At 30.4% G+C, this 27,468-nt stretch overlaps 4 protein-coding genes across 10 annotated transcripts in view; 2 read left to right on the top strand and 2 right to left on the bottom strand.

The window, feature by feature from the left end:
* LOC126832884 (protein Gawky) overlaps positions 1–8,597 on the top strand; it is a 29,386-nt gene extending 20,789 nt beyond the window's left edge. For all 5 annotated transcript variants that reach the window (XM_050563911.1, XM_050563914.1, XM_050563915.1 and 2 more), the window contains one exon: positions 37–8,597. In XM_050563911.1, coding sequence (XP_050419868.1) covers positions 37–462 — 426 coding nt within the window. In that variant the 3' untranslated portion in view covers positions 463–8,597. The remainder of the gene's footprint in view (positions 1–36) is intronic.
* A 730-nt stretch (positions 8,598–9,327) lies between these two features.
* LOC126832804 (zinc finger CCHC domain-containing protein 9-like) lies at positions 9,328–11,645 on the bottom strand. Its single transcript, XM_050563763.1, has 3 exons — positions 11,119–11,645; positions 10,387–10,545; positions 9,328–9,720 (listed from the first exon to the last, which is right to left on the bottom strand). The coding sequence occupies exons 1-3, from the start codon at positions 11,544–11,546 to the stop codon at positions 9,516–9,518; spliced, it is 792 nt and encodes a 263-aa protein (XP_050419720.1). The 5' UTR covers positions 11,547–11,645; the 3' UTR covers positions 9,328–9,515.
* Positions 11,646–11,821: 176 nt separating this feature from the next.
* On the top strand, positions 11,822–17,431 carry LOC126832737 (uncharacterized). The gene is made up of 10 exons (XM_050563632.1): positions 11,822–12,355; positions 12,616–12,746; positions 12,835–15,051; positions 15,121–15,213; positions 15,297–15,384; positions 15,476–15,786; positions 15,878–16,011; positions 16,273–16,428; positions 16,499–16,641; positions 16,807–17,431. The coding sequence occupies exons 1-10, from the start codon at positions 12,045–12,047 to the stop codon at positions 17,018–17,020; spliced, it is 3,798 nt and encodes a 1,265-aa protein (XP_050419589.1). The 5' UTR covers positions 11,822–12,044; the 3' UTR covers positions 17,021–17,431.
* Positions 17,432–18,172: 741 nt separating this feature from the next.
* On the bottom strand, positions 18,173–25,896 carry LOC126832773 (cryptochrome-1-like). 3 transcript variants are annotated; one of them, XM_050563703.1, is made up of 11 exons: positions 25,610–25,894; positions 23,639–23,785; positions 23,236–23,416; positions 22,949–23,057; positions 22,548–22,690; positions 22,229–22,413; positions 19,896–20,191; positions 19,663–19,830; positions 19,428–19,568; positions 18,702–18,853; positions 18,173–18,534 (listed from the first exon to the last, which is right to left on the bottom strand). In XM_050563703.1, the coding sequence occupies exons 3-11, from the start codon at positions 23,406–23,408 to the stop codon at positions 18,264–18,266; spliced, it is 1,638 nt and encodes a 545-aa protein (XP_050419660.1). In that variant the 5' UTR covers positions 23,409–23,416; positions 23,639–23,785; positions 25,610–25,894; the 3' UTR covers positions 18,173–18,263. The 3 variants fall into 3 exon arrangements, with proteins under 3 accessions (XP_050419660.1, XP_050419661.1, XP_050419662.1); XM_050563704.1 differs by having other exon boundaries at positions 19,959–20,191; positions 25,610–25,892; XM_050563705.1 differs by having other exon boundaries at positions 18,411–18,534; positions 18,702–18,867; positions 25,610–25,896.
* Between the last annotated feature and the right edge of the window lie 1,572 nt (positions 25,897–27,468).

A 27,468-nucleotide genomic window follows, 5' to 3' on the forward strand; every position in this document is an offset into this window, starting at 1 on the left:
ATACAATACGTTTTGGGGGGCTGCTTTTTTTATTAGGCTCAAGGAGCGTTGAACAATTGTGTGCTTGGCAATACGACAATATTCGCAGAATCTCCTACAGATGCAGAAGTACAATTGGTACTGACACATCTAAGTGGTGGCGGTGCTGGTAATGCAGGTGGCAATAATTCTGTACAACAGCAACAGCAGCAACAACAACAACAGCAGCAGCAACAACAACAGCAGCAACAGTCAAACTGGAATAATAGCCGCAATAATAATGGTAGCAATTCTCAAGGACAACAGGGTTCTGATACTTGGACTAATAGTCAGTTATGGGGAGGCAATAATTCTGGACCAACTGGTAATTCCTCATCTCTATGGGGAGCTGGAGCTGATCAAATAGATCCACACCGCACCACCCCATCTTCTCTGAATTCGTTTCTGTCTGGTGGTGACCTTTTAGGTAGTGAAACTATGTAAAACAAATCTGACATAACATTTATGTAACTGTACACGTATACGCATATATACATGTATATTATAACACTGAGTCCAAACTTTAATGACATTTTATAATAAGGTCTTAGAACACCATGAACACTTAATCGACTTATTTATTAAGCTTAAACAAATCGAGCCAAGTTATATTTTAGATATTATATATAATTTTATTCTGCTTGCCATTCGACTCTGGGTAATCGTCTTGGCAGCGCACCTATAACTTTTTTTAAGACTTAAATGTTTTTATTTTATTAATTTATAATGTGAGTTCTTCTTTTATTTTTAATTGTATACTACCAAAGTAAATACGTTATAAATTAATTTTAATATTTAGTAGTTTTGTGACTTAGAATTAAGACGGTTACGGGGTGTTTTTAATTTATGAATGAGATTTTTAGTGATTAATTTTATCATGTTCACCAGCTACAATTATATATAAATTTCTTCCTATGTTTTATTTTTTTTGGTTTTTTTTTTTTTTTATAAAAAAAAAATTTAATTCAAATTTATAATTATAATTTGTTTTAGAAATAGTGTTAATCTTAGAGGTCTAAAATATTATATATATATTTAAAGTAAAAGACGAAAAGGAAAAAAAAAAGCACGAAGATTATTGTCCATGTTGTTATTATTGTTGTGTTTTAAATTAGATAGTTAAGTACAAAAATATTATCTTCCCTATAAAAAAAAAATCTAAAAATTTGTATATGCGCATGTGTTTGTATATGGGCCCTCATGTATTTGAATAGATTGTTATTAGTACAAAAACAGTATTTCGTGTTAAAGACTTAAGCAAGACCAACCATACAATTGTTGCCTAATTTTGTTTTTTTTTTTTGTTAGTTTTTAATTTCTTAGATTATTTAATGTTAGGAAATTTACAATTTTACCTTGTAGCATTTAATCAATTTTCGGGCATATCTTTAATTAAAAACACAATTTTAAAGAATTGAAGTTAGTTAAAAAAAAAAAATAGTTTAATAATTTTAAAATCTTCTAATTAATTTAAAAATCAAACACGGAGTAATAGATTTTTTTTTTGACTGCTTAAACATAAAATTAAGACTGATTACTTTAAAGAGAATTCATATACACACGTACACACACATACGCATACGGAATGTCGAAAAAAACATTTTCAGTGATCATTTGTAATTTTTTGTTTTTATTTTAGCTTTGTGTTAAAATCGGTTAATTCTAAATCCAAATTTTAAAGACTTAACATATAATTTATTGGGAAAAAAAATTGTAAAAAAAAATATATATTTATGTTATACATACAATATTCCAATAAATAATGTTTTTTTTTCATGCACAATAACATGATCTCTACATACAATCAATTTTGTTGCAATATGAAATATGTTAAAAATGTTCACATTAGCAATATTTTAAACAATAATTTTTTTTTTTTTAAATATATTATGTTATGTTGCAGAACAAAAATAAATGTCAATTAGTTCTTAACAAAATTTTTTCCAAAATAATCTAATAAATGAAATCGCCAGTTAAATTTAGTTTAGCCGTAGATCTCAATATCTGTTGGTTTATTATTAAATTTTGTTTAAGTATTATAGAGTATTGTGGGGGTAAATAACGTCGTTTTGGAGAAACAAAATCCCAAAAGTACCATTTTTAAACACATATGTTGATAATTTTAAGATGATTTAAAACCAATACGCTTCATGTGATACATAAAATTGTTAACAAAAATAATGCTTATCCTTGTACTGTGATCTATAAATATGAATTTTTTATTATTATTATTATTATTATTTATATTATTATTCACTACAAATTAATAATTTCCGACTGAAAAATTTCATCACCAGTTTTTTTTTTGTTCTGTACTTCCATATTTTTTCAAATGTGCCATTAAACTACAATTAAATTAAATTTACTTAATTTTAATATCTAATACCTAATAAAAATAAATAAAAGTTGTATCTACAATTTTTTGTTTGATCTCCAATTAAAGTGTTCTTTTCTCTTACACTTCTTTATTTTTATTTTACGGCACTTCAATAATATATAATACTTTATTCATTAAATACACTAAAAAAATAAATAAATAAGTGGACAGTGATACTATCCCAATTGTTTATACATTTAAGATTGATTGTGTTCAGAAGGCAAGTAGATATGTCTTCCATAGGTATAAATTTAATTTTATGGTAAAATATGAGTATCTTAACTTGTTTATTATTATTAGTTATTATTATTATTATTTGAGGTGGTGTGATGCACTTCGCACTATTGTTAAGTCTTAGATAATTTTTAAACACACGAAAAACATCTGTAGAAAAATTGTCTTTTGCCAAGTAAAACCAAAAAGTAATATTAACTAATCATGTTTATTTTAATAATATTATATTATATAAATATTTATATATATATTTTTTTTTGCTAAAATTGAAAATTAAAAAAATGTAAAAAAAAATATTAATGTGTGGTTAATTTTTAGTCAATAGTTTTTTAAGCTACATAACAATATTTTAAGATAATTTGTCACAAATGTTAACTACATAAAATCGTCCTTCTATTTTATAGATTATAATAATTGTAATTACTAATTATATTTAATAATAATTCTTATAAAGTTATTTTACATAATGGAATTATTTTCTAAGATAAGGCTTAGGCTTAATTAAGATTTGGGGTTGTGGGGGGTTTACTTACATATATATATATATTTATATATAATTCTAGTGATAATATTCGCGTTTTCGTTGTAACGCACTGTGATCACGTAATTACCACAAGAAGTATAAAGTAAAATAATCAAATACTATGATAACAATAATAATTATGTTAAAACGAATATTGTAATGTAACACAACCACTGCTCACTTATTTTTTATATAAAAACAAAATCCATTCATAAAATAAAGTTAATTAATAGCTACTATTCTCTTAACATTTTTGCCTCCAACAAAACAACAAGGCAATAACCACATTATTTGAACAATTTCCTCCTTGTGTGTATTACCAAAGGTCATCATCATGTAACAACATCTCGAATGCTCTGACATTGTCTTTCGTTAGCCTTACCATACTAATACTCAATTTCACAAGAAACTGTTCAACTGGTTTAAAAATATTTGGTTTTTACCCCCTGCCCCAACCTTCATCACTGTATATTCGTTTCTCAACTCAAAACATTCGTTTAGTAAATTGTCCGTGAATCTTCGGGTTTTGTATTTCCTACTGAATTAGTCTGACCCGCATCATTCGCATAACACTTAGCCATTCACGAGTGCATTCCTAAACATTATTGTCTTTTTAAAAAAATAATAATAAATCACTCGATTATGTTTTGTCCATTTGTTTTTATTACTCTTTATTAATACAACACATACATATATGATATATGTATATTATTATTAACTATTCTTTAGTTTATTTTGTGAAGTTCCTTGTTTGGGTGATAACCTCAGCAGACTTGTAAAAAAAAAAAAGGCTAAATTCTCATTAATCCCTTTGGTTATATTTATCTCGAATAAAACTATAATCACCCGTTATGCGTAAGTGTGTATGTGTGTGTTAAATTCGTTGTACTCTTAAAACCACCACACTAATAAATGTAATGGGGAAAAATATTTTTCTTAATCAAAAATATACAACTATCTCTTAAATTATATATGAAATATGGGATTTATAATTTTTTGTCATTTCATTAATGTTTAAACTGTTATTTTATTATTTTCTGTATCTTTAATAATACATGTAAGATCCATCATTTTACCTATTTGGTATGTCAAATTCATATCGAAACACACATTTGTGATTTAAGTGCCACGATGTTCAATTAGTAAATATAAAAGAAAAAAAAATGTATGAGAATTTAAAAACGAGTGTAATATTTGTGAAAAAAATTATTTTTAAGTGAAAAGTTATAGTTTTTTTTTTTTTAGTTATTATTTATTTTTATTAATTTTGTTAAAAGCCTTGTAGTCTAGGAGCCTATTGACAGGGGGGTGGGGGATGGTATTACCATGAGACTGATTTCTATGAAGATTTTGCTAGGGGTGTGGTGTTCGTGTTCGAACGACCAATGCGCATTGATTGTGTGTCACTAGGTTCTTTATTAAATTAAGAAAATTAATTAATTTTTTGCATATGAAAATAAATAAATGCATAAGGCAACTGGGGTTATGAATACGCTTGTTAACCAAATGCTGTGGCCACCCTTCCTAGATTGTGTAATAATTAGTGTTTCTGAAGTAATATACTAACATATAAATGATAATCAATATAATTTTTGTTATAAATAATTATATGAGCTAGAGATTAGGACTTTGTTGCGTAATTTTGAGCTTGAATTTTTTTCTCTTTGTTTTTAGATAACCCGGGGGGAGAAGGGTACTTTGCTAATATTTTCTTATAAAATTCAACTAGTTGTACTTGTAACTTTTGTGATTAATATCAACAATAAATAAAATAATTTTTAAAATCTGTTAATGTTTATTATGTCGTATATTTTTTAATCTTGGGGTAGGTCATTTTTTTTTTGTTTTGCACAAATGAAAATTTTAATGCTAGCCAGGTGTGTTCATGTGTACGACAAAAAAAAGGTAATTGTACTTGTTTTGTTGAACAATAATAACAATCTGTTATTTGTATTTCAATTATTTTTATTATGAGAATTGACCACTGCCCCATTTCGCTGGTTACCCAGTATAATATATTTATGACAATGTTCTGCTTACAAATATATATTCGATCACTATAGTGTGTACTTACTCGTGACATTTATTAGAATACTTTAATTGTTGACAAAATGTGTATAAGATGCGTTACCAACACTTAAATGACTACCCTCTAATTCGTTTTTTTATTTCTTAAAATTTTCCATGTTTAAACCAAGTGATTTATTATTTACCAGTACCACCATATGTTACTATACATACACGACGTGTGCTTTGCTGTAATTTGTTTTTTATATATACCCATACAAATAAAAATAATATAATAATATTCTATTTCCTATTAAAAATAGTTAATTGTCTTATTGCTGTACTACTATTACTACTACTATGTATATTATAATATTTAAGTCGAAACTGTGACATGCGTTTTAATCTACGAATCGAGTCTGTGAATGTATGATTAATTATAATTAAATAATATATTATGTTATTCCGAAGATACTAATAACGTTCTCATGAACCAAGAGTCATTACGAGCAAAGAAAAGACTTTAAACAATATTAAGAGTATTTAATAATTATAAAATCTACTATACTATGTATTGAAAAAAAAAAAATGAAAAAAAAATATATTTAATCATATAAAACTGTTAAAAACATACCTAAACTAGTCCAGTTTGTTTGACGCGTTACCAACAGAGACAATCAGTGGAGTTTGACGAAAGGAGAATTTAAAACTAACATTTTAAATACTAGGCGACCACCTACTATACCTATGTTAACGACCAAACATATTTCACTCCTTTAGGTTTTACATATCTGACTAATTATTAAATGATGATTTTATTCAATATGCAGCGTATGTTAGAAAAAAAACATCTGTTGGTAACCATTAAGTATGCTTTGTTTATAATGTGATTTCATCGTCGGTTAGACTGAGATAAAAAAATTAATTGTTTTTATATTGTTGTTGGGTTTTATAAAATTAAAGGAAAAACAATTTTTGTGTGCGCAATGAAACTAATACCATTTTATTGAAATCTCATATCGTTTAAAATACATATATATTTTAACGTAGGTAAAATTCACTACTATCTGGACGTTATTTCATCAATAATAAAATGTATTCATATTTTTAAGTTTTCATCTTAATTTTGCTCAAAAAAAAAAAAAAAACTTTAGTAATCATCTTTGTGCACCATGATTCTCTGATTTTAGTGGTATTTCGAAGAGTCTGTTAATCAAATATTTTTTCTGCGGTTTACCAAAATACATTTTTTAATAATATTATATTGTGTTTATAATAAATAATAATAATAATGAACAGGGTTGACGTTATTATATGTACCGATATAAATTAAAAAATTAGAATTTTTATCCTCCACTTGCTTATTTCATTAGTTGGGTAGACGGTTTCTCTTCGGCGTTGGCTTCTAAAAAAACTCGTGACGAGTGGCTCAAATTGATTAAATAACCATGTAGAGAAATACATAAAAAACACCAAAAAAAAAAAAAAAAAATTGTGATATCGTAAACAACTATTGAATAGTGTGCCTTGTAAGAAAAATTAGTTTCTGGTGAAATAAAGAAGTGTTAAGTAAATACACGGTGTGTGGCCCAGGGTTTTTCGAGAAAAAAGATATGTTGGAATTAGGTGCTAAAACCAATAATATTTTGTTTCTAGGTATGTGACGCTATAATGCATTTTGATTTCATTCTCCTCTAATCATTACCCGTCTTCCGTTTTTTTTAACACTTTTTTGAGCTCTTAAATTCGAATGTGTGCCTTAATAATATAATATGTTAATAATTGTCCGTAGTCGTCCAGAATTTCCCGAATCGATAAATTATTTAATAAATATTAGAAATGTTATTATAGTATATATTTTAGCTACTTGATCTGTGTAAAATATGTTATAACTATTGATAAAGAAATTGACCAAGAAAAAAAAATCGAAGTATTTTTATTTTGGAAATTTGTATTTGCCAACGCCGTTGTAGATTATACTTCTCCCCAGCCTTTTTTAAAGAAAGAAAACAAGAAATGTATTCAAACGATGTTAATACTAATATTGCTTTGTTTTTGTTTTATCTTTTGTTTTTAATTTATATATATATATATTATTTTTTTGTGTGCCGCTAGTTGTATTTAACATAATATTTTAATATAAATAATATCTCTAGTCATACCTAGTGGTTAAAAAAACACGAATTAAAGAGTAATAATGCCTTAATCTGTGTTTTTTTGTATTTTCTAAGTCTTACGATTATAATGTATTATTATTATTCTATGATTTATGCAAAAAATATTATGTATGAGTAATAATAATTGTTTGTATTTTCATTATGTAAAACAGTCACGGGACGTGCGTAGAGTTTAAATACCTAATAAAAACCAACGTGTTAATTATAATTATTGTATATGTTGTAGTAGTGTACCTACGTACTAAATTTGTTTATAAAATGAAGTCGGTTAATTAATAAAATATGGTGATGGAAACTTGGAAAAAGACAAAATTCGTGTCGATAATAATGATAAATATATATACATATATTTTGTTTGTTTGTTTGATTTTTCTTTTCGGTTTTTTGACAACCACAATTACAACTATATATTATGTACTGTAATAATAATTAATCTATTTCATGTTTTATATTTTTAATAATAATAATAATAATATTGTAATATATTTGGGGAAAAAAATCGAGTATTTGAGACTTATTGTTAAAAAGCGAAATCTCATCGTTCACTGCTGATATTTTATCATAAAAAAAATATCGTGCGCTTCATAAATATAAAAATACAATTGTATGGCATTTCGACCAGTTTTTATGTGGTCTTTTAGTGATATTTTGTTTTAATTAGAAAGAGACGTACAAGTGTATTTTAAACTATGATGACGATAATAATAAGAATTTAAAAATAATAATACGTGTTTTACCAAGTAATTAATAAATGATCATTATTCAACTTTTCTTTTTTAACCATCTAATATTTTTTTGTATCTGGCTGTTGAATTCGGATCGAATTTCATTTCACTTAATGTCCTCTAGGTGCAACTGGCCTGTACAACATATTATTATTAAACACATTGTTTACCTTACTACATTTGTGGTTTTAAACTTTTAACTATACAATTATTAAGTAAAATACGTGGTTTTATATCTTAGCCAAGACCAAAATTAGAACGAACATTTATATTAGTTATAAATATATTATTATTATAACTTAAATATTATTAACGTGTAAGGATTATATTTAATAAATAATAATGTAAGTGTATTAATTATTATAATTTTTGAGGAAAATTGATGTTTACTAGCTGTTGTACGTGCAATATAGGTATATTGCTTTCTCTCTTGGTTATAATAAAATGAGATTTATCTTAGCAAATATTATTAACCCATTTTGATTGTTTTGTAATTATTCATATTTCAATAAAGGTTGTAATTAATTTTGTGTGTACTATTTGTTATTTGTTTTTGTCACTGCACTCATTCTTATCCTTGCTTTATGATTACAGTATAGAAATAAAAAATGAAAGAGTAAGTATTTTGAGTATTTGATTTTTACAGTATGACATTCTTTAGAAATTAACTTTGCAGAAGGAGAAAACTATGTATATGATACAAAAACATCTTTACAACTTATTAATATTATATTTAAACCTAAACCTTAAGCGTCCTTTTGTGTGTTGTTCAGCGAGGTGAATTATAGTGGCACTGTGGCCATTTTATGTTTTTGTATTGGGGCTTAAAGATATTTTAACCAAAAAAAATTTAAAAAGTTGACAAGATAGTGAAATTAAAGTTGAATGTAGGTTAAAATTACCCTAAAAATTTTACAAGGGTTATGTGTAAATGTGTTTTTATAGGTATATACAAAAAATATTGTGCATTTGTTTGTATAAAAGACTTCATTAATCATCAGATGGAGAATTATGAATGGCGTCAAAAATATATGTGGGGTCCTCCAAAGCCTCCACAGTTGCTTTCCAAGTTTTTTTTTACGTCTAACCATTAAAGTCATTAAAATGTTTACGTCTAATAACTGTTAAAGACTAGATAACTGCTATTACTTAACATGAATGGTAATTGTAAACTATACAAATTATTGATAAACAATTAAAAAGTAAGTAAAAAGAAAAAATTAAATGAACAGTTTCATCACCATCGAAAAAAAATTAAAAGAAAAATATGTTATGTACAATTTTCCTTGTATTTCAATAACAAAAAATTAAAAACTGAACAAATAATATATCAACTAATATAATTGCCAGTTGTCGGCAAGAATAGCTGATGAGACTCAGATTCGTGTATTTAAGTAAAATACATTATACATTTATAAGTCAAATTTAAAACAATATATTCATAAAAACTATTATCATTTCATAACAACTAATTTTCTTTTTTTAAACATTTTTGTTCCATTAAAACCAGTGAGATTTCTTTTTTTGTGTTGTTTATTATCTTCTAATTCTTCAATTTCACGGTTATTCATCATTCCAACAACAGGTAAATCATCTTCATTTTTCCGCTTTTGTTTTTCAGGACAGTCTTTTGCAAAATGTGTTACATCTCCACATAGTCTAAACAATAAATCGAATATTTAATGGGTTTAAAATTAAGAGGACGTTATGCACACAATTTTCCAGCGTTAAAACATACTTACGCAGAATGCGCTTTACTCGCACCATGATGATTTTAGAACAAAAATACTTATAACTAAAACAATGACAAGATTTTGAAGACAATTTTATATTCTTTTCTTAATCAACCTAGTATTTAACTTACTGAAAATTTTAAATCACATTTTTTATATTTTTTAAAATAACTTTCATTTTTATGTTATTAGTTATTATTTTCAAAATCGGAATAACATTTTTTACGAAATATTATCGTTCAAATTTATAATAGGGGTTTTTACATTAAAACCACTATGGACCGAGTAAAATACATTCTGCATAGCCATATTTAGATGAAAACTATTTTTTAATCGCTGTCAAGGATGCGTGATAGTACGAAATAAAAATGAACTACTTAAAATGAGTTCTCATACTGAACTAATAATTACACCTCAATGTTTAACCTTTAAGTTAAGAATTAGTAAAAAATTGCTTACACTCAACTCCTTAATAAACACGGGTATACTGTCCTCTTAATTGTTTTACTTTATCACACAATATATTGCTTTAAATATTTTAAATTTTGTAGCAATAAAAAATGAATATATCAGATGTTTTATATTCTATTACCTGCAAGCACCTCCATTTGGATATAAGCCCATTGGATTATCTGGGCACTGACGTGACAAATGACCATCTTCATTACATATAAAGCATTTAGCATATTCAAGTTGACTACTATTGCCGGCATTCCGGCATTCTTGTAATTTATGTTCAGTAGAACCGCATCTAAAAATGAAAAAAATTATATTCTAAGTAATTAATTGTATTATAATTAAATAGAAATTCTAGTTGAGTTTTTTAACACGTTTCGCCGTGGATAACACCAATTTTAATGTAAATTGGCGTCGCTCACAGTGAATGTGTTAAAGTATCTATGCCTTGTTTCTTGGGTATGATTTTTGTCTAAAAAACAAATATTGCAATATAGTACAATATTATACAAATAAATAAATTGTACTATACTTTGTTCAAAATTCTAGTAAAGAAATTTAAGGTATCTTTGACTTGTTTCTAGAGTATCTTCGACGATCATATAACAAATAAAGCTATTTGGTTCAAATAATTACTAAATAGAACTTGGATAGCAATCTTGCATTCTATAATTTGTTTTAATTATAAAAATTATTGGTTCTCAATTGAATGTAATATGTGCTAAAACTATATTACTCGTAACTCAAGTAATCTCAAAATTTAATTAACATAATACAGTCTAAGTACAAAGTACTATTCATGACACCGAGGCTAGTCGTTCTCTAATTTTTATTATAAATAATGTATTAAAAAGTTAATGGTAATTACTTGAAACACACTCCTAATGCTGTATTTGATGCTAGTTGTGGACATTGATTGAGCATATGTCCTGGTTGACGACAATGAAAACAAGTTTTTTGCCTTAATCTTGCCAACTTTTTCTCAGCTCGACGACGCAAAGGCATTAAATGCACTTTAAGCTGATGTCTAGGCACACCTTGTTTTATTAGTTTTAGTTTTTCTGCTCGCAATGAAGCTGCATCTTCTTTCAAAACACTAAAACCTTCAAACTTTTCAACGTTAGAAAACGAATTATGTTTACTATTAATGTCTTTAGGCTTTTTAACGTTGGGTTCCTCATCCTTCGCGTCGTCGTCCGATTGTGGACCCTCTTTCATTTTTGACCATGGAGTCGCTTCTTCTGGTAACTTCTGATTGGAAGACTTTGAACCTCGAGCTCTGGCAAACCTAGTCATTTTATGTAGAAAACTATTTCAAAGTTTAAATTAACCAAAGTAAAATTGTTAATTGAGATTTGGGTGGCACCGGGCACGTTGTTTTGCAATTTAGACGACGATATTCTGCTATCAGTTAAATTAAATATTGATAACTTCTGGCCATAAATAAACTATTCCATGAAATTTTTTAGAAGAAAAAATATCTTAATTTGTGACTTTTTTGAAATAACGATAACGGATAAAATGATTTTGTAAATTGATAATATAAATACAATAAAAAAAATCGTATTTTAAAGTTACAAGTTAAAGTACAGATTAAATAGTCAGTGGTTATACAATTCTAATTTAAAGTTCTTTTTGAAAATATTTTTTGTTAATTAACGCGTTTTGTATTATAGTTGATAGAGTTCTGGGTTTCATCAACATATTCATACAAGATTTTGTTTTAATGTTTTTACCTATTTATTTTTTAAATTAATATTTGTTTTTGTATTATTAAAATAAATTTAAAATACGATGGCTTCCAACTCGAATACTTCTCAATTTGGTTTTGTTAAAACCTATGGAAAACCAAGACGAACACAACTGTTAAGCCAGACAGCTTTATGGCATGATGATTTAGCTGATGATTTTGATAAATGTTTAGGCATTCAAGATGCTCAGCAAACTACATTTATATCTCCTGAACCAATGGGTTCAGTCACCATGTACAAACCTAAAAAACACCAAAAAGAAAATCGTGATAAAATGAAAACTATTAATGGCTGGTCAATGCGCTTACAATCTACTTCATTTGTACCGAAAGGCCAATCTACTGCAAAGAAAAAGTAATTTACCAATTTTTTTTTTAACATTGATTTTATAGTATACAGATAAGCCAATCAATTATTTAAAGTGTTAGTAGCTAACGTCCATTCAAGAGGTGTAAATGTAGATATGCAGGACGTAGGTACGTGTCCTTTCTACATTTACACGCTTGAATACATATACGGCTACTGCTATTTTTGAAAAAAGGAAGGCTAACATGTATAGTATGAAACCAATGATGTTACTTTATTTCATTTAATTTTTAACCTATCAATTTTAGGAAAATTCAAAATTCCTTTAAGTTGGGAAGCAGTTATTTTAGAAAAATTAAGTTACCAGGAAGTGCAGAAAAGAAAAAAAGACCTCATACAGATATGAGTTCCCCATATCTAAAATCGGGAGGAATCATGGGTAATTTAAAAGCTATAAAATGATCTGTATAACTATAATTTGATAAGTTTATTGTAAAATTAATTTTATATGTATATTTTTTTAATAGGCACTCCAACATCACATACAAAACTAAAAAAAAAATTGTGTGTATCTAAAACTCAGTGTTCTACGCCATTACAAAATTCTACTAAGTTTTTTGACAAAAACTGTTCAAAAAGCATGTTTTCTAATAAAAAGCCAAAGAAAAAAATACAAAATAATAACTTTGGTGTACCTAATGATGCAACTAGTACTCCAGTTTTGTTGAAAATACAGGAGACAATTAGAAGCAATAATTCCAATGTGTTTCCAGTACATTCAAGTTGCAAAATAATTCCATTGGACGAATCAATTAAAATATCAGGATGTCACAGTTTATTTAAATCAGACAAACCATCTGTAGATTTAAAAACTAATAGCGATTTGAGCTTTGGAACCACCATTAGTGATTCGGTTGATGATTGTGTTTTACCTAAATCAAGCAAACTTTTTGACAAAAAAAAGAAAACAGTTTTGAGTCATTCTACAAAAGGTAAACTCACTTCAGATTGGTATGGTAAAGTTTACAATACCCTGTGTGATGAGGTAATAGACAAAGCAAATGAGTTTAAAGATATACAAAACAGTTCAATTCTTACTGAATTAAGTACTTCTAGTACTGAATCAAATGCCACTGTAATTACTAGTGAACTTATAAGTGGTGCAAAAATTGAAAAAAATTGTATTATAGATGAGAATTTTACATCACCACAATATGAACAGTCAGATAAAAATATTTCTATTGAAGAAGGTCATAGTTTAGTTAAAATAAACCAGGACGACACAGATGAGTGTAAAATTGTTGTCAACGATAATATTTCTAGTCAAAAATTTAATAGTGGCAAATCACAAATGACAATTAAAGACAGTGTTTCGGACGACTCCTCAAAGTCTAATATTGACGTAACTGTTGTTGACAGATTAAATAATATAGCTCAGTTAATGCCTACAGAAAATATTTCAAGCGATTCTTCACTTTCAGAGTATAATATTTCAATAAATAATTCATTAGAAGACGAATGTAAAGAGGTTCAATTGTGTAATAAACAAAGTTTAAATAAATTATGTACAACAATCGAGTTGAGTAGTTCGTACTCCACCTTAAGCTCTTCATTTGATGGTCTAAAGGTGTCGCCAAATACACCTGAAGATAGTTCAGATAGTATTATATGTATGTCATCTAATACAGATTTTAATGTTTCGGTAAATGCTATTAAAAATATTTATGAAAACAACCATAATAGTGAAGGACCGACTACACCAATTGTTACAAATGCATTGTTGAAATGTGGAAAATCTCAAGTTGATGCAGAACAAAATCATTCGCCTAAAAATATTTCCTATGAGAAAAATAACAAATCGATAAGTACTATAAACATTTCAGATTCATATTCACAAAGTTCTTTTAGTTCTGAGCAAAATACAATAATAAGCGGAGTAGGGGTTAGTGAGAGGCGTTTAGAATCCCAAGTTCAATGTTACACGTTACCATTTAGTGAAACTAATAATTCCCCGAAAGTATTGAATGAATTTGCTATGGAAAGTTCAAGTTTAAATACAAATGAAGTTTGTGCTGATGAAGTTGTGCTATCATGTTTTGCACAAGACGAAAAGTCGGAGTCGCCTTTAAATATCAGTGAAAACTTATTTGATTCAAGTTATAATTCTTATAATTTTGAGTTTAACAAAGAAAATCAAGATGTAGAAGATGATCAAAACAAGATTGTAAATGATAATGAATGTAAATTAAATCTTCGACGTTCAAGTCGGCTATTCAATAAATTTACTTATGAAAATGACTTTCAGCGTTGTAGCACGTCTAGCGTTATTCATAGTGAGAAACCACTTATTAATGATAAACTAAATACGTCCAGTAATTTATTTGAAGAGATTTGTGAAAATAACGAATCAAACGTTGGTCACAATTCATTTAGACATAAACGATATGCTGGACGCTACCAGCAGAGTTTTAGTATGCGTCCCATTAAAGAAGACATTTGCGAAGATGACAACAGTGATCAAAACTTTACTCAAAGATGCATAGATAACACACAATCGATTTTTTCACAAAGAAATTTACCAAGTTTTAGATTAGATCCAGGCAAAAAATGGCGCCGTTCAATATTAATCATGCGTGGTTTTATGGACGGTAATTTGGATCAGACAAACAATTTTACTCAGAATGGAAACAAGGGTCGTAATTGGAATACTACTGTTGATGATGTTCTTCGCCGTCAATCTATAGGTAGTATTTAATTTTTTAATTTATTTAGATATTTTATTAATAAGCTTTTTTTCTTCTTTTATAATATAGATTCAAGTATGTACGAAAAATTGAGCCAAAGTATTATGGTGAGAGATTCCACGAGTCGTTTTAGTCAAACTTGTTCTCAGGCCAATTTATCAGGTATATCAGAACTCCATTAATAATCAAGTATTGAAATATTCAATTTTAAGAAATATAATAAATCTTTATAACTATTAATATAGGTATATCAGAAGAATTTGCCAGGAAATATATTTTTGATACATGCGGTCAAAGTCAACCTATACTTTTTGAAGAATGGTTTCACCAAAAGCAAGTTCATTTTTTAATAACTTAATTTTAGTTTTTAAATATATACCTGTGATTTATGTGTTTTTATTTATTGTTAATGTTCAATTCACAGGTCGAGGAGAAAATGGAAAAAACTTGGTGAAGGCGTCTATGGTGAAGTTTTTAGTTATACTCTACTGAAGAAAAATATAGTTGTCAAAATCATTCCGATTGAAGGTGATACCTTGATAAATAGTGAACGGCAAAAAAAACTACATGAAGTTTACAGTGAAGTATTAATAGCCACAGAATTAAACAAACTGTCAGATAAAAATAGTTGGAATCAAACATCTTCATTTTGTAAATTAAAAAATATTTCTTGTGTTCGAGGACTATATCCTGAACCATTAATTTCTCGTTGGACAGAATATGATAGTGCTAAAGGTAAACTACACTTAATTAAATTATCATTTACCATTAAAAAAACTCTAAATAGATTGTATTAAACGATTTGCTTGATTTTGGAATTATATAGGCTCTGATAATGATTGTCCAAGTATACTCCCAGACGATCAGATGTATATGATATTAGAAATGGAAGATGGTGGCAGTGATCTGGAAAGTTATATTTTCAACTCGGCTCATCAGAGCGTTTATGCTTTCCTACAGGTACCTAATTACATATCTCAAAGTACTTAAAACTATTTTTTTTAAATATTATACAGTTGTTTTAATATATTATTTAAACAAGTTTGAAGTGTTGCTTGATTCATTATTTTAAAATTATATTAGCTTTGATGCGATAGTTGAGAAGAAGGTATTGTTTTTTTTATTAATATTCTGCATGTGTGCATTGTTCTTTCTGCATGTGTTGTTTTTTCTTTTAGAAAAGGTTGTTACTTATTATTTGTTATTAATATTGTTACATAGGTACTTTTTGGGTTGGCTGTAGCGGAGGAACAGTACAGATTTGAACACAGAGACTTACACATTGGCAATATTCTTGTAAAAAAAATTGGATCTAATAGAAAAATCTCTTACAAAATAGATGGAGATACGTATACAATATTATCACAGTGTGTTATGGTAAATAATGTTTACTTGTTGTGTTATTAATAATTTTTATATTGTTTTATTCTTATTTGTTCTTTATTAGGTTACAATCATTGATTTTACTCTGAGTAGAATGACATACTGCAATAAGCCCATTTTCAATGATCTTAGTGGAGATCCTGAACTGTTCATTTCAGATGGTGACTATCAGTTTGAAATATATCGTTTAATGAGAAAAGAAACCAAGTAATTACTTTTTTTTATTAAGCTACACTGTAGCTTAAGTAAGCGATTAAATATTGACACTATAAATTCATATTTACAATTAGGAATGTATTTGGCTTTTGAATAATAGTATCACTTATGTTATATTTCACTTATATTAATACGACATAATTATTTTTATTACAGCGAGCAATGGGATTCATTCAAACCGAAAACAAATATATATTGGCTGCATTATGTGTTAGATAAAATGCTTAGTTCAGTCCACTACAAGTATACTACAACCATGAATCACAGTTCGGGTATCAATATTTTGCAGGAACTTAAAGACTCAATTTTATCATTTGACAGTGCTAAAAGTTTTGTATTAAGTGATATTGTGTTGGATTTAATAAGGTAGATTTTTTTTGCATACTCTAAACACATTTAAAATATATTTAAATTAAATGTAACATTTTTTTCTTTGGTATAAGAGTTGATTTGACATTTTACTCCTAATTAAAATAACTGTAAACAATTATATGTATATTATCTATAAATTATTTTTGATATATATGTATTATAAACGATAACTTATTATTATTATTTTTTAATTTACTATTTATAACCATTGTAAATTGTAGATTTTTTTTTTATTTACTCTGAGTACAAAATTAATGTTATTGTTACAAGTCAAATTACTATACTACTTGTTCGTACATTAAAAGTATATTAATTGTTATTTTATTTTGTGCAGTTTTATATTTTTAAACTATTATTATGATAAGTAAAATGTAAATTGAATTTAAAATAATTTGATTTATATAAATTTATGCATTAGACTTACAACAGATAGCACTGATTACTATTTACATAAATTAAATTAAGACTGATATTAGTAAACAAATTGTCAATAATTTACATTCTGTGATTAATAAAAAGTACTTACTCGTGTGTTCATACTTGCATGATTTTCTGTACCTAGGTATTACATTTTTTATACATTCGTAACAGTTCTAATTAAAAATAATTTGTTTATACGTATGACAAGCTAATATTTGTCAACGAAACTTTAATCGGCCTAAACTAATATATTCTACATCTTTTTTTGAGGTTTTTTCAAGCACAGACTGTAGAGGTTATCTCGGCCAACTGACAAAAAAACTGAAATAAATATATTTGGCACATTACACTAATGCGAGGAACTGGCTTGACCGGCAGTGCAATATGTTTAAAGAATTTGTATATAAAATGATGTATAAAAAACGGTATGACTAGCTCATTTGCTACTGAATAATAAGAAATAATAATTTATACCTTGTTAACACATTATTAGTATAAAGTAATTGATGGACCATCTTTGACGTGATTTAAAGACGATTAAAAAGTTAAAATAATTGTTGTTATTGAATTATTGCTTATAATAAGTGTTGTCATGGGAGTTTAATCATTATAGACAGGCAAAACAATTTTTTACAGTGAAATTTTAACATTATTTATTATAATTACAGCATTTTTTTTTTTTTAATCGATTATATTCTGTATATATATTATATATATATATATATGCTACAATATAATAACGCTAAAATATATTCCGACTATTGACAAAATGTTGCAGTTTTCTCGGGCAGTCATTTTACCGAATTTACACTGGACACCGGCTATTGTTGTAACCCTTTGCCGCAATACGACGTCGTGTTGGTGATCAGAATTAGTTTGCCGTTTTCCAACCGAGGCTGACAGTTGGACAACTGTTGATAGGCCAGCTTCATGCGTTCCAGATTGATTTTCGAAGCCACCACGTGGTTGACAATGGGGAGCGGGTAATCGTTTCCGATCACGCAGTTGGCCGCTATTTGTACAGACTGCGGTGCGAGCCACGGCTCGTGTATGTATCTGTTTGGTATATTTTTTAAAACTGGAATGTACCTCCTGAAATCAAATAACGGCCAGAGTATTACAACTTTTCCCGTGAAATAAATCACGGCGTCACCGTGAAAATCGATAATGTTTAACGTTAACGTTGAGTTTACACGGGGGATTCGGTCATCCGCACGCGGAGAAGTGGTGTTATAAAAATTGTCTAGAATTGACCGCACCTTATGTAGTCGCCATTGGGATCTGCTTTGCGGCCGAACCGTACAGGACAGTAACAGTGGATGAACTCCTGGAAGAACGAAGAGCACGAGTACCACATCCAGGAGCCCGCGTTAACCGACCAGTCCGCGTCCAACAACAGCTCTTCGAACACCTAAGACACCTGACCTTGTATTATCCGACAAACATTTGGTTATTATAATGTCACTCCGAATCGATAAAAGGAAAACATATCTTATTTATAAAACAATACATGAACATATTTAGTGGGCCAAGTTAACCGCTCGTCCCCAACAGTGGTGTATTACGGGAGGGGGATAAACATGCTAATTTTTTTAGACACATAGTAAGTAGACAAATTCACAAAGTAAATAACACTGTAGGTATGATAAAATTAAAATTTTTTTTTTTTTTTTTTAAACAACAACCAAATTATTTTCACTGAATCGGAAAACATAATTTTCAACCGTTAGTGTAGGTTACGCGTGTTTTGTACGTTTAAATAATTTTCTAAAATATATTTCAAACAGAGTTTAAAATTCCATTTCCTTTGTTCCGAAATTCATAATGGAAAATCGTTGTTTTTGTATTACAAGTTGCTCACAATTTTGGATGCGATTTAAAAAACAAATCGAGGTGCTCTGAGGCCAGATTCCGATTCAGCAAAAATGAAAAATCTAATTATGATTGCCACCGAAGACAGTCAGTGGAATTCGGGAAACTCTTACTTTCATCCCTTCTTCCCAAGATAACCACATGTCGCCCCGGGTGAGGAAACACGCCACGGCGTGTCTAGCTATACAATGTATCCAGCCTTCTTTTCTGAGTTGGATCATAATGGCGTCGATCCACGGGTAACCGGTTTGGCCCTGAAACCGACCAGCAAAAACATTAAAATTAGGCGTCTCTGTTTTTTTTCGGGGGCGAGGGGGGGGGGGGAGGAGGTTGAGATGTGAAACGTACGTTTGCCCATTTGGATAAGGCCTGGATATTGCTGTTCCACGGGATTTGCACGCAAATGGGGTTGTCGATCATCTTATCGAAATTCGGATTGTTGGTAGACGCGCAGTAGAAGAAATCTCGCCACAACAGTTGACCGTGCAGCGAGAGGGGTGGCCGAGCCTTGCGAATCTGAGAAACACAATGACAAACAAATGTTATAAACGGCGTACGAGTGATCCGGTGGTGCTAGGGACCCGGGGACTTAGGTCGGGACTTGGCACGAGGCGCATTGTGGACAGAGAGCCATCAGTCGTCACCTTTCTGTAGAGATTGTTGAGCTCGGAGAAAAACAACCTGGTCGACAGACAGCCGAATCTCAGGTATGGCGTGAGTCCCGTCCGGCTTGCCAGCAGGGACTGGGGAGTCATATTGGGTTTGCCGTACGACGCTATGTATGCCTTCCTTTCCAGGTGACGTTGCAACCGTATCAGCGCCTCCGTCTCTCCGCCTTTCCAAATGTACCGTGCTTTGGTGTCCGGATCCTCGAAACCTGCAATGAACAGCACGCCAAAAACGAATTACTAATTCACCCAAACAACTCGGGTGTAATTTGCTCCGAAATCGTGTACGTAGACGGTGTCGCTAGTTTTCTGCTAATTGCAGATAAAATAACACCCAGAACGACCAATGCCTCGACACGTTTTGTCGGTTTTAATCAACCCCAACAGTTTACCGAGATACTCCTTTTGCACGAAACACAAATCTATAACGTAGCGCACAAACTCACAGTAAGTATTATGGCACACTACAAAACCGTTTGTATTATACTCTGAACCAGACAACGGCGCTTACGTGACTCGAACACTTATAATCATTGTCTGTACAACTTATGCGTGTGTATGTAAACACATTAACTAGTATAATAGTTAGCGTTCACTGAACAGTGAAGCGACTCGAACGTTTTGTATGGTATACATATACAAACGTTCGGAGAATACACGATTTGCCTAGTGCGTTAGGCCTTTAGTAATTAAGTTTTAGAAGCAATTCTTCTACGAGACTAAACCGAAGAGCACCGGTTTGATAATAATGTACGTAAACGTTAGTAATTGAACAGCGACGGATCTGAAGGGGAGATGGGATGAATGTCATCTTGGTAAATTTAATCCATTTTAACATGTGACGTAGATAGTTATAACTCCGACATCCGTAGGTTAAGCAAAGGACCTATTAGGATGACCTCCAGACCCGTTACCGGGAATAATCATATTAAAATAAGTACCCGCGATTAGTTGCTTATGTACTTTTTTTTTACTTACATACGATCCGTTGGATTTTCTGTCAAACCGTTTTTTTAAAAACCCAAACCATTTATTGATATCTCGCGCAGAACAACACAGTAATAATGAAGTGGAAACTCCAACAGTTTTATTATTTTTTTTAGACCTATAAAACGATCAATTTAAATCATTAATTGTGATTCGGTATAGTGACGATCTGGCTGGCTAGGTCTGAAGTAACGATTGTCAACTGGACCCTCTGTTAATTAGACCCTTAGGAATTAAAATTAAAATTTATTATAAATCTACATATATTTTCTTTTCCATATCAGGACTGCTTATAATAAATATAATAGGCACAGTACATTCATGCCTCGTCGAAAGTGATTAAGTAAAAGCTTAGTTTGTGTTTTTGAAGTATATTTTTTTTGTAAAAACAAATAAATTATAATAACAAATATAAATATATATAACTAGACTCTAGAGGATGTTTTTTTAAAGTGATCCTCTCAATATACAATAGGGTTTAATAAATAATTTGATTTTTTTTTTTATTCATAATGTTATTACACAACGTGGTCTCAATTTTTCACAAACTTTCATGATTTAAAGTTTTAACCCTCTGCCATAGGTAACGTACCTATACCAATATTAACGTTTTAAATTAAGAATAATATATACGTTACCATTTAAGTTTCAAATGTTAATATAAAAATAATTTATTTGGAAGAGGGTTAAAACATAAAAGTCTGCGAAAAAGTGATATCACATTGCATAAAGACAATATGGAAAAAAATTAAATTACTAATTAAACCCTATGAGATATTGAGTGGATCACTTTAAAATAATCACCCTGTGTGGTATAACACTTTTCGTTCATAATAAGGAAGCCATATTAAGTTGAAACATAACTGTAGCATACAATTAACAGATAATAAAATAGGAACCTAATGCATTATTTTGAAAAGGAGGTAGTGAGCATGGCTGGAAAAAATGTTATCTAACCAGGACATGGAAATTCGGAAATGTGATCAACAAAACTCCTAGTAGTACTTTAACCGTAACGCAGATCTTCTAAATAAAAAAAATACAAGTGGCATTGGCAGACACAACAAGAACTGTCAACAGTAAACAGCTACTTAACAGATACCAACATGGTTGAAAGCGTGTAAACTCATTAGGTATTATGAATTTACTTAATTGCTTAAACAAATTGAAAAATTGAGCTGTTCAAAATGTATTCCGCTAAACATTGCATGCGCCTTAGGGTGTTTTTTAGAATTCGTGGAGCTATAGAAATTATTCACCTAATTCTTCGAGTGTTGGCACGCCAAACTTATCGTCGTGATCGAAGTCCACTGGAGTGATGGCATCGGCCAGGAAGTCTTTGTCGACCTTCGGGACGGCTTCGTCCGGTGGGTCTATGTATTCCAATAGTTTCTGGAACAGATGATATGTCAACGGTGCTTTACCGCCGTTCATGTTGATTATTCTGAAACCCAAAACGGACGCTTATGGACGCAAAAATAAAACAAGCAAGTCATTTTTTTTTATAAATATTTGACTCTCTCACTGGTGTTCGGTTCGTATATTATACTATTGTGTCGAAAACCGCACGATATTTACTTGTCTAGCTTATAGAGAGTGTGCGACACTCGTGTGATCACCGATATGTCCATTTCTCGGCACATGGCTGTTATGTTTTCATCCCTTACTCGGCCATAGGGTTCGGGGTCTTCTTCAAATGTAAAATTCGTCGTGCGCCACATCTAAAATCGGATTATTGTACCGGGATTAATTAGTTTTGTTGTTAGTAGCTAACAAACGAAGTGGTATCCTATCGTTTTTAAAAAAAAAAAAACATTGTTGTCCGATGATATTTTTACAATATCGACTGAGGTCTGATATTATACTTCTGGTAACAACCGCGTTGACGCTAGACATTTACACGTTCGATATCGTTAATATAAGATTTACGCGAAGAAAAAGCCTCGGCAGTGTGCGGTAAACAATTTTTAGAAATTTACTTTGAACAGTTTTGGCAGTGCTTCGGCCGGCTGTCCTCTAATCACGAAAAGTCTGGAATTCAATTCCTTCAAGCTGTTGTCCAAATCTTCCAGACACTGCAAAAGGAATCTGCAATGCATAAACAACGTCGATGAGAGGCTGAACCGCACAAGACGTTATATCAGAACAGACAACAAATGCCCAAACCCAAATATGCCTGGTGGGCTATTTTTTTTGCTCGACGACAGAACACACTTGACGTTGACCAACGGACATGAGCTTTATTGCACGAAACAGGCTAACATACCTCCACTTGTTAATTCCCACGTTGGACGCTCCGGCAAACCATGGGTCCAGGATGAAAATACACCGGAACGTCTTGGCTCCAATGAGACCGTCCCTAAGACTCGGGTTATCGTGCAATCTCAATCCTTTGCGGAACCAGTGCACCGTGTGTTTGCTGGGCTGCTCGAAATCCATGACACGTTCTGCTCGGGCATATGTATAATATATTATATATATATATATATATATATACAGACTGATCAATTAAACGTGGTATATTCATTTTCTCGAAAAGTGTAATTACAACGTTGTAAAGTAAAAATGTTTTCAACTTAGAAAAACCAATAAAATTGTTAAAATTACTTTCCGAGAAAACGAATGTGTTGCGTAAAATTGATCAACCTGTGTATCGCTGATCGACTTACGGTATGTCTTTTGGGGATATGCAATTGGCCGCTACGAGACACTTGTATCACATTTTTCCAAAACAGCAATCCACTCGAGTCCGGATACTTGTAAGTCGCTGAACTATCGCTTCGTACCGACGAACGGTTTGTAAGTTTGTAAGTGTCCTTTTTGGCACAACAAATAATTAATATTGCAGGTAGGTAGTGTTATCGTATCGTATCGCGCATATGAGGTCAGTAAAATGTTTATGACACGCTTTGAACAACTAATGCGACTGCTTTAAATATGTACTTCAAAGTTGACTGAATTCTGTAAAACTATTCTCGGCTCGATCGAAAAACAATTTAAGAACAGAATATAATTTTTTATTGAGACCCGCGAGCATCGATTGCATAACTCGTCCTCTTATACTTGTACCGTATGTCGACATGAAAGACACACACAGTACACTCAATACTATCTCACTCAACTGGCCTATCTTTCTGTATCTAAGTATCACAGTTCAAAAGTTACGCAACACTTTATTGAAAAATATTGTTGTTATTGTGCTAACTTAAGTATTGCTTACTACTGTATAAAAACAAAGATAATATAAATATATGATATGTGTATAATTTATAAAATACGTTATAAATAGAAAATTACATGACTAAATAATATTAAAAAAAACCAACGAAAATTGTACCTATTTATGATTGGATTATATAATTCGAGTTACGTCTTTATTTTATTATTGTATGATATTGACAACAAATAAATAAATATATATAGAATTGTAAATTTGAAACTGTTACCTGTTACAAGAGCTCACGCCTTACATAATAGCGCTGCTAGAACATTTGGATCAGAACAATAAACAAGGAATCCGATTTGATACTTTTAAAATGTAAATTGGCAGAAGAAATGTATTGAGTACAAGTTTGGGTAATACGCGGAGCCATACATAAATATGTGAAAAAATAGTTTAGAATTTTCTTAAAAGAAAAGTTTTTCAGGAAAATACTAAAGTTTAGGGTGAAATGTAAGATTTTAGTAGTAACAAATTTATTTTAATTTAATCATTCGATCCGTGTAATAAAAAGTAAAAATCTTTACTTGTAGGTATTTCCGAAAAAATGACAGATTTTACTTTTCGGAATACTAATTGACTTCTTCATTTTGTAATGAATAAACATAAAACTCATATAAGTATAGTCATATGAGTTTGATATTGGAGAGTAACAGATAAGTATTAAAAATAAGGTCTGAAGCGGATTTTTTTTTTAATTAGAACTAAAGATAGCGGCATTCATGAATCATGATTTTATGTATACGAAGATTGATCACTGATGAGTAAAATGATTATAATTATAGATTGAATAGTTCAATAGTTTAGGGTTTAAAGACGAGGTGGGATGAAAAAAAAAATTCTATACAGTACACCAGCATAATACAACAGTGTGTCAAAAGTCCTGTGACACTTCACACTTATAATGCATGTAATTAAATCAAAGGTCATTGTCAAGATATAAGCTAGTAGTAGAAAAATAATGTTTCAAAATTGATTATATGTCAAGACATTTTGGAGACTATGAGTGTGGACTGTGGGTACAGGGTATTGCGGTAAGTGTTTTGTATTAAACACGGTTTTAGTTAAAATTTACAAATAGTGTTTATTAATGTTGATCAAAACATGTTTAAAGCTATACTTTTTGCTTTCCTTACTTTACTGGCAACCTATCCAGTTTTATACAAATACGGGAATTGTTCCCGCCAAAAGCATAGGTCTTAAAGCAGACACTGGATCGACCAACGAGACACCAAGGCTTAGAAGATTTTGTCTCGCACCTTAAATTCACCTTTGCTAATCAACAGCTGGGATTGTCCTTTTCGCGCTTACGTTAATTGCCGTCAAAAACAATTAAACCGATACATTCCGGATTTGCGAGTGCTTCCGTAAACGATGTAACCGGAATTTTATATGACTCATATTGATCTGTCTGACTTACCTGTTTTTGATGTCTTAGGACGATGAAAAACAAAGAACAACGGAAAATCCAAAAAGACGTCCAACGCGCAGCCGATTCGCTGAATCAATCGGGTTTGTCGAAGTCGACGAGGTGACGAAAGCGCGTTTTCGACGACAATATTGGTTTTGGTTTTTCCGGTGAAACACGCGAACTTTTCGCGTCATTCGTCTAGCTGATGCCGTCGTCGATTGTAATTCGCGATGCATTACACGCGTCATTTGAGACGGCCAGCGTTGGGTTTCGGCGGGTCACGTTGCGCGTGGAAGTGGCAAGTCACGTTGCGAGCGGCGTGGCCGGCCGCTTCGTTCGCTTCCCAATACCTACGTCGGTGATCGTCAGAGGCCGCCGTTGCTTTTACACACACACACACACAGTGACGGTGTATTTATAACGTTATTTGTAAGCAGTTATAGGCAATGAGGCTGTGCGGTCCTTTTTTCTTTCTTTTTCAATATCGATTGTTTTTCCTTTATCATTGTTACGTCATACGACAACAATATAGTATTATAAATTCGCACCAGCTCTGATCGTCGTCTATTGGGTTGTTTATAGCTGTCAGGAGAACATTGTCAAGTATATTATATACTTGGCAATGTTCTCCTGACTCTGTCGGCCTTACACAACGGATTCCTCGGAGTTCTTCTTAACATTTTTTTTTTTTTATTATGCAGCTTTTCGTTGTATTTAATAATAATTCTTATGTTTATTTATATTGTTTTTGTATTAAAATTTTTTTTTTTTTGGTGGTTATATATTATTTAAATTTTAAGTTATTGTTAAGCTTCATATTAACTGTAATTCATGACCCCACAGTGTAACCGCTAAGTCACGCCCTATCTGCTGATAATAAAGTGCGCTAAGATTCAATGTGATATTTGTACAAAAAAACGACTTGTACTCAATCACACACAAAATACTTTTGTTTCGACACTTGTGCACAAATCAATGCATAACTTTTTGCCTTCTCCTTAGTTTGACCTGAAGTTTTGACGGTATTATAGCCATTAGTCTATTGAACACATACGCCATACTCAAAAGTTCATACCTGTCAAAATTGATGCCAGAAAATGAAAATTTAACCAAACATAGGGTTTTTTGGTACTTTTCAAACAAGAGAGAACACAAAAAGATGGGATTGTTTTACCGGGCGATGCTCAGAGAAAATGGCGGGGACGGCAGATGACGTTATTTGGTTTAAGGATTGTGATTTGAACTTAAACTGTAAACTGTTTAATCTGTCTATTAACTATTGTACCATGTTACCTAAAATGATGATACACTGAACTCAAATATTAGGTTTCTGGCCCATAGGCGACATCCCCAGGTACATTATAATTAATACAATGTTACCGGGAAAAACTACATTTTCTGACAAGTATGAACTTTGGGCATGGTGTACGTGTTCTGCAGACTCCAAGCTTCAAAACCATCAAAACTTTAGCATAAGCAAAACAGTAGGAAAAAAGTTATGCATTGATATGTGCACAAGTGTCGAAATCCTATATTATGTTAAATCTCATTTAAACTTCAACAATTTCTCATTAAACCCTATGAGATAATGAGTGGTCCATGATAAAACAATCACCCAGTATATATTTATGTATACAATATATAAAATAATCGTGTTATTTATCGTTTATTTAAAAAAAAATAACAGTTTAATTTTTAATAATAAGGTCGTCAAGGCAATTTTTGTCTTGGACCTAGTAAACAACACGATATTCTTCGCATTTTGATCTTGACAGCCCGGATGAACACTCTGAATTATTCTAACCAACCCCTGTTAACATCAAAAAGCTCATTTCGATAATCATATCAAAATTATAGTTACTTATTCT

The sequence above is a fragment of the Adelges cooleyi genome, unplaced genomic scaffold (assembly GCF_023614345.1).
Source record: "Adelges cooleyi isolate 19-005CV unplaced genomic scaffold, UGA_ACOO_1.1 ACOO_flye_CR_arks_rails_tigmint_CR_PRNA_167, whole genome shotgun sequence".
NCBI classification, from domain to species: Eukaryota; Metazoa; Arthropoda; class Insecta; order Hemiptera; family Adelgidae; genus Adelges; species Adelges cooleyi.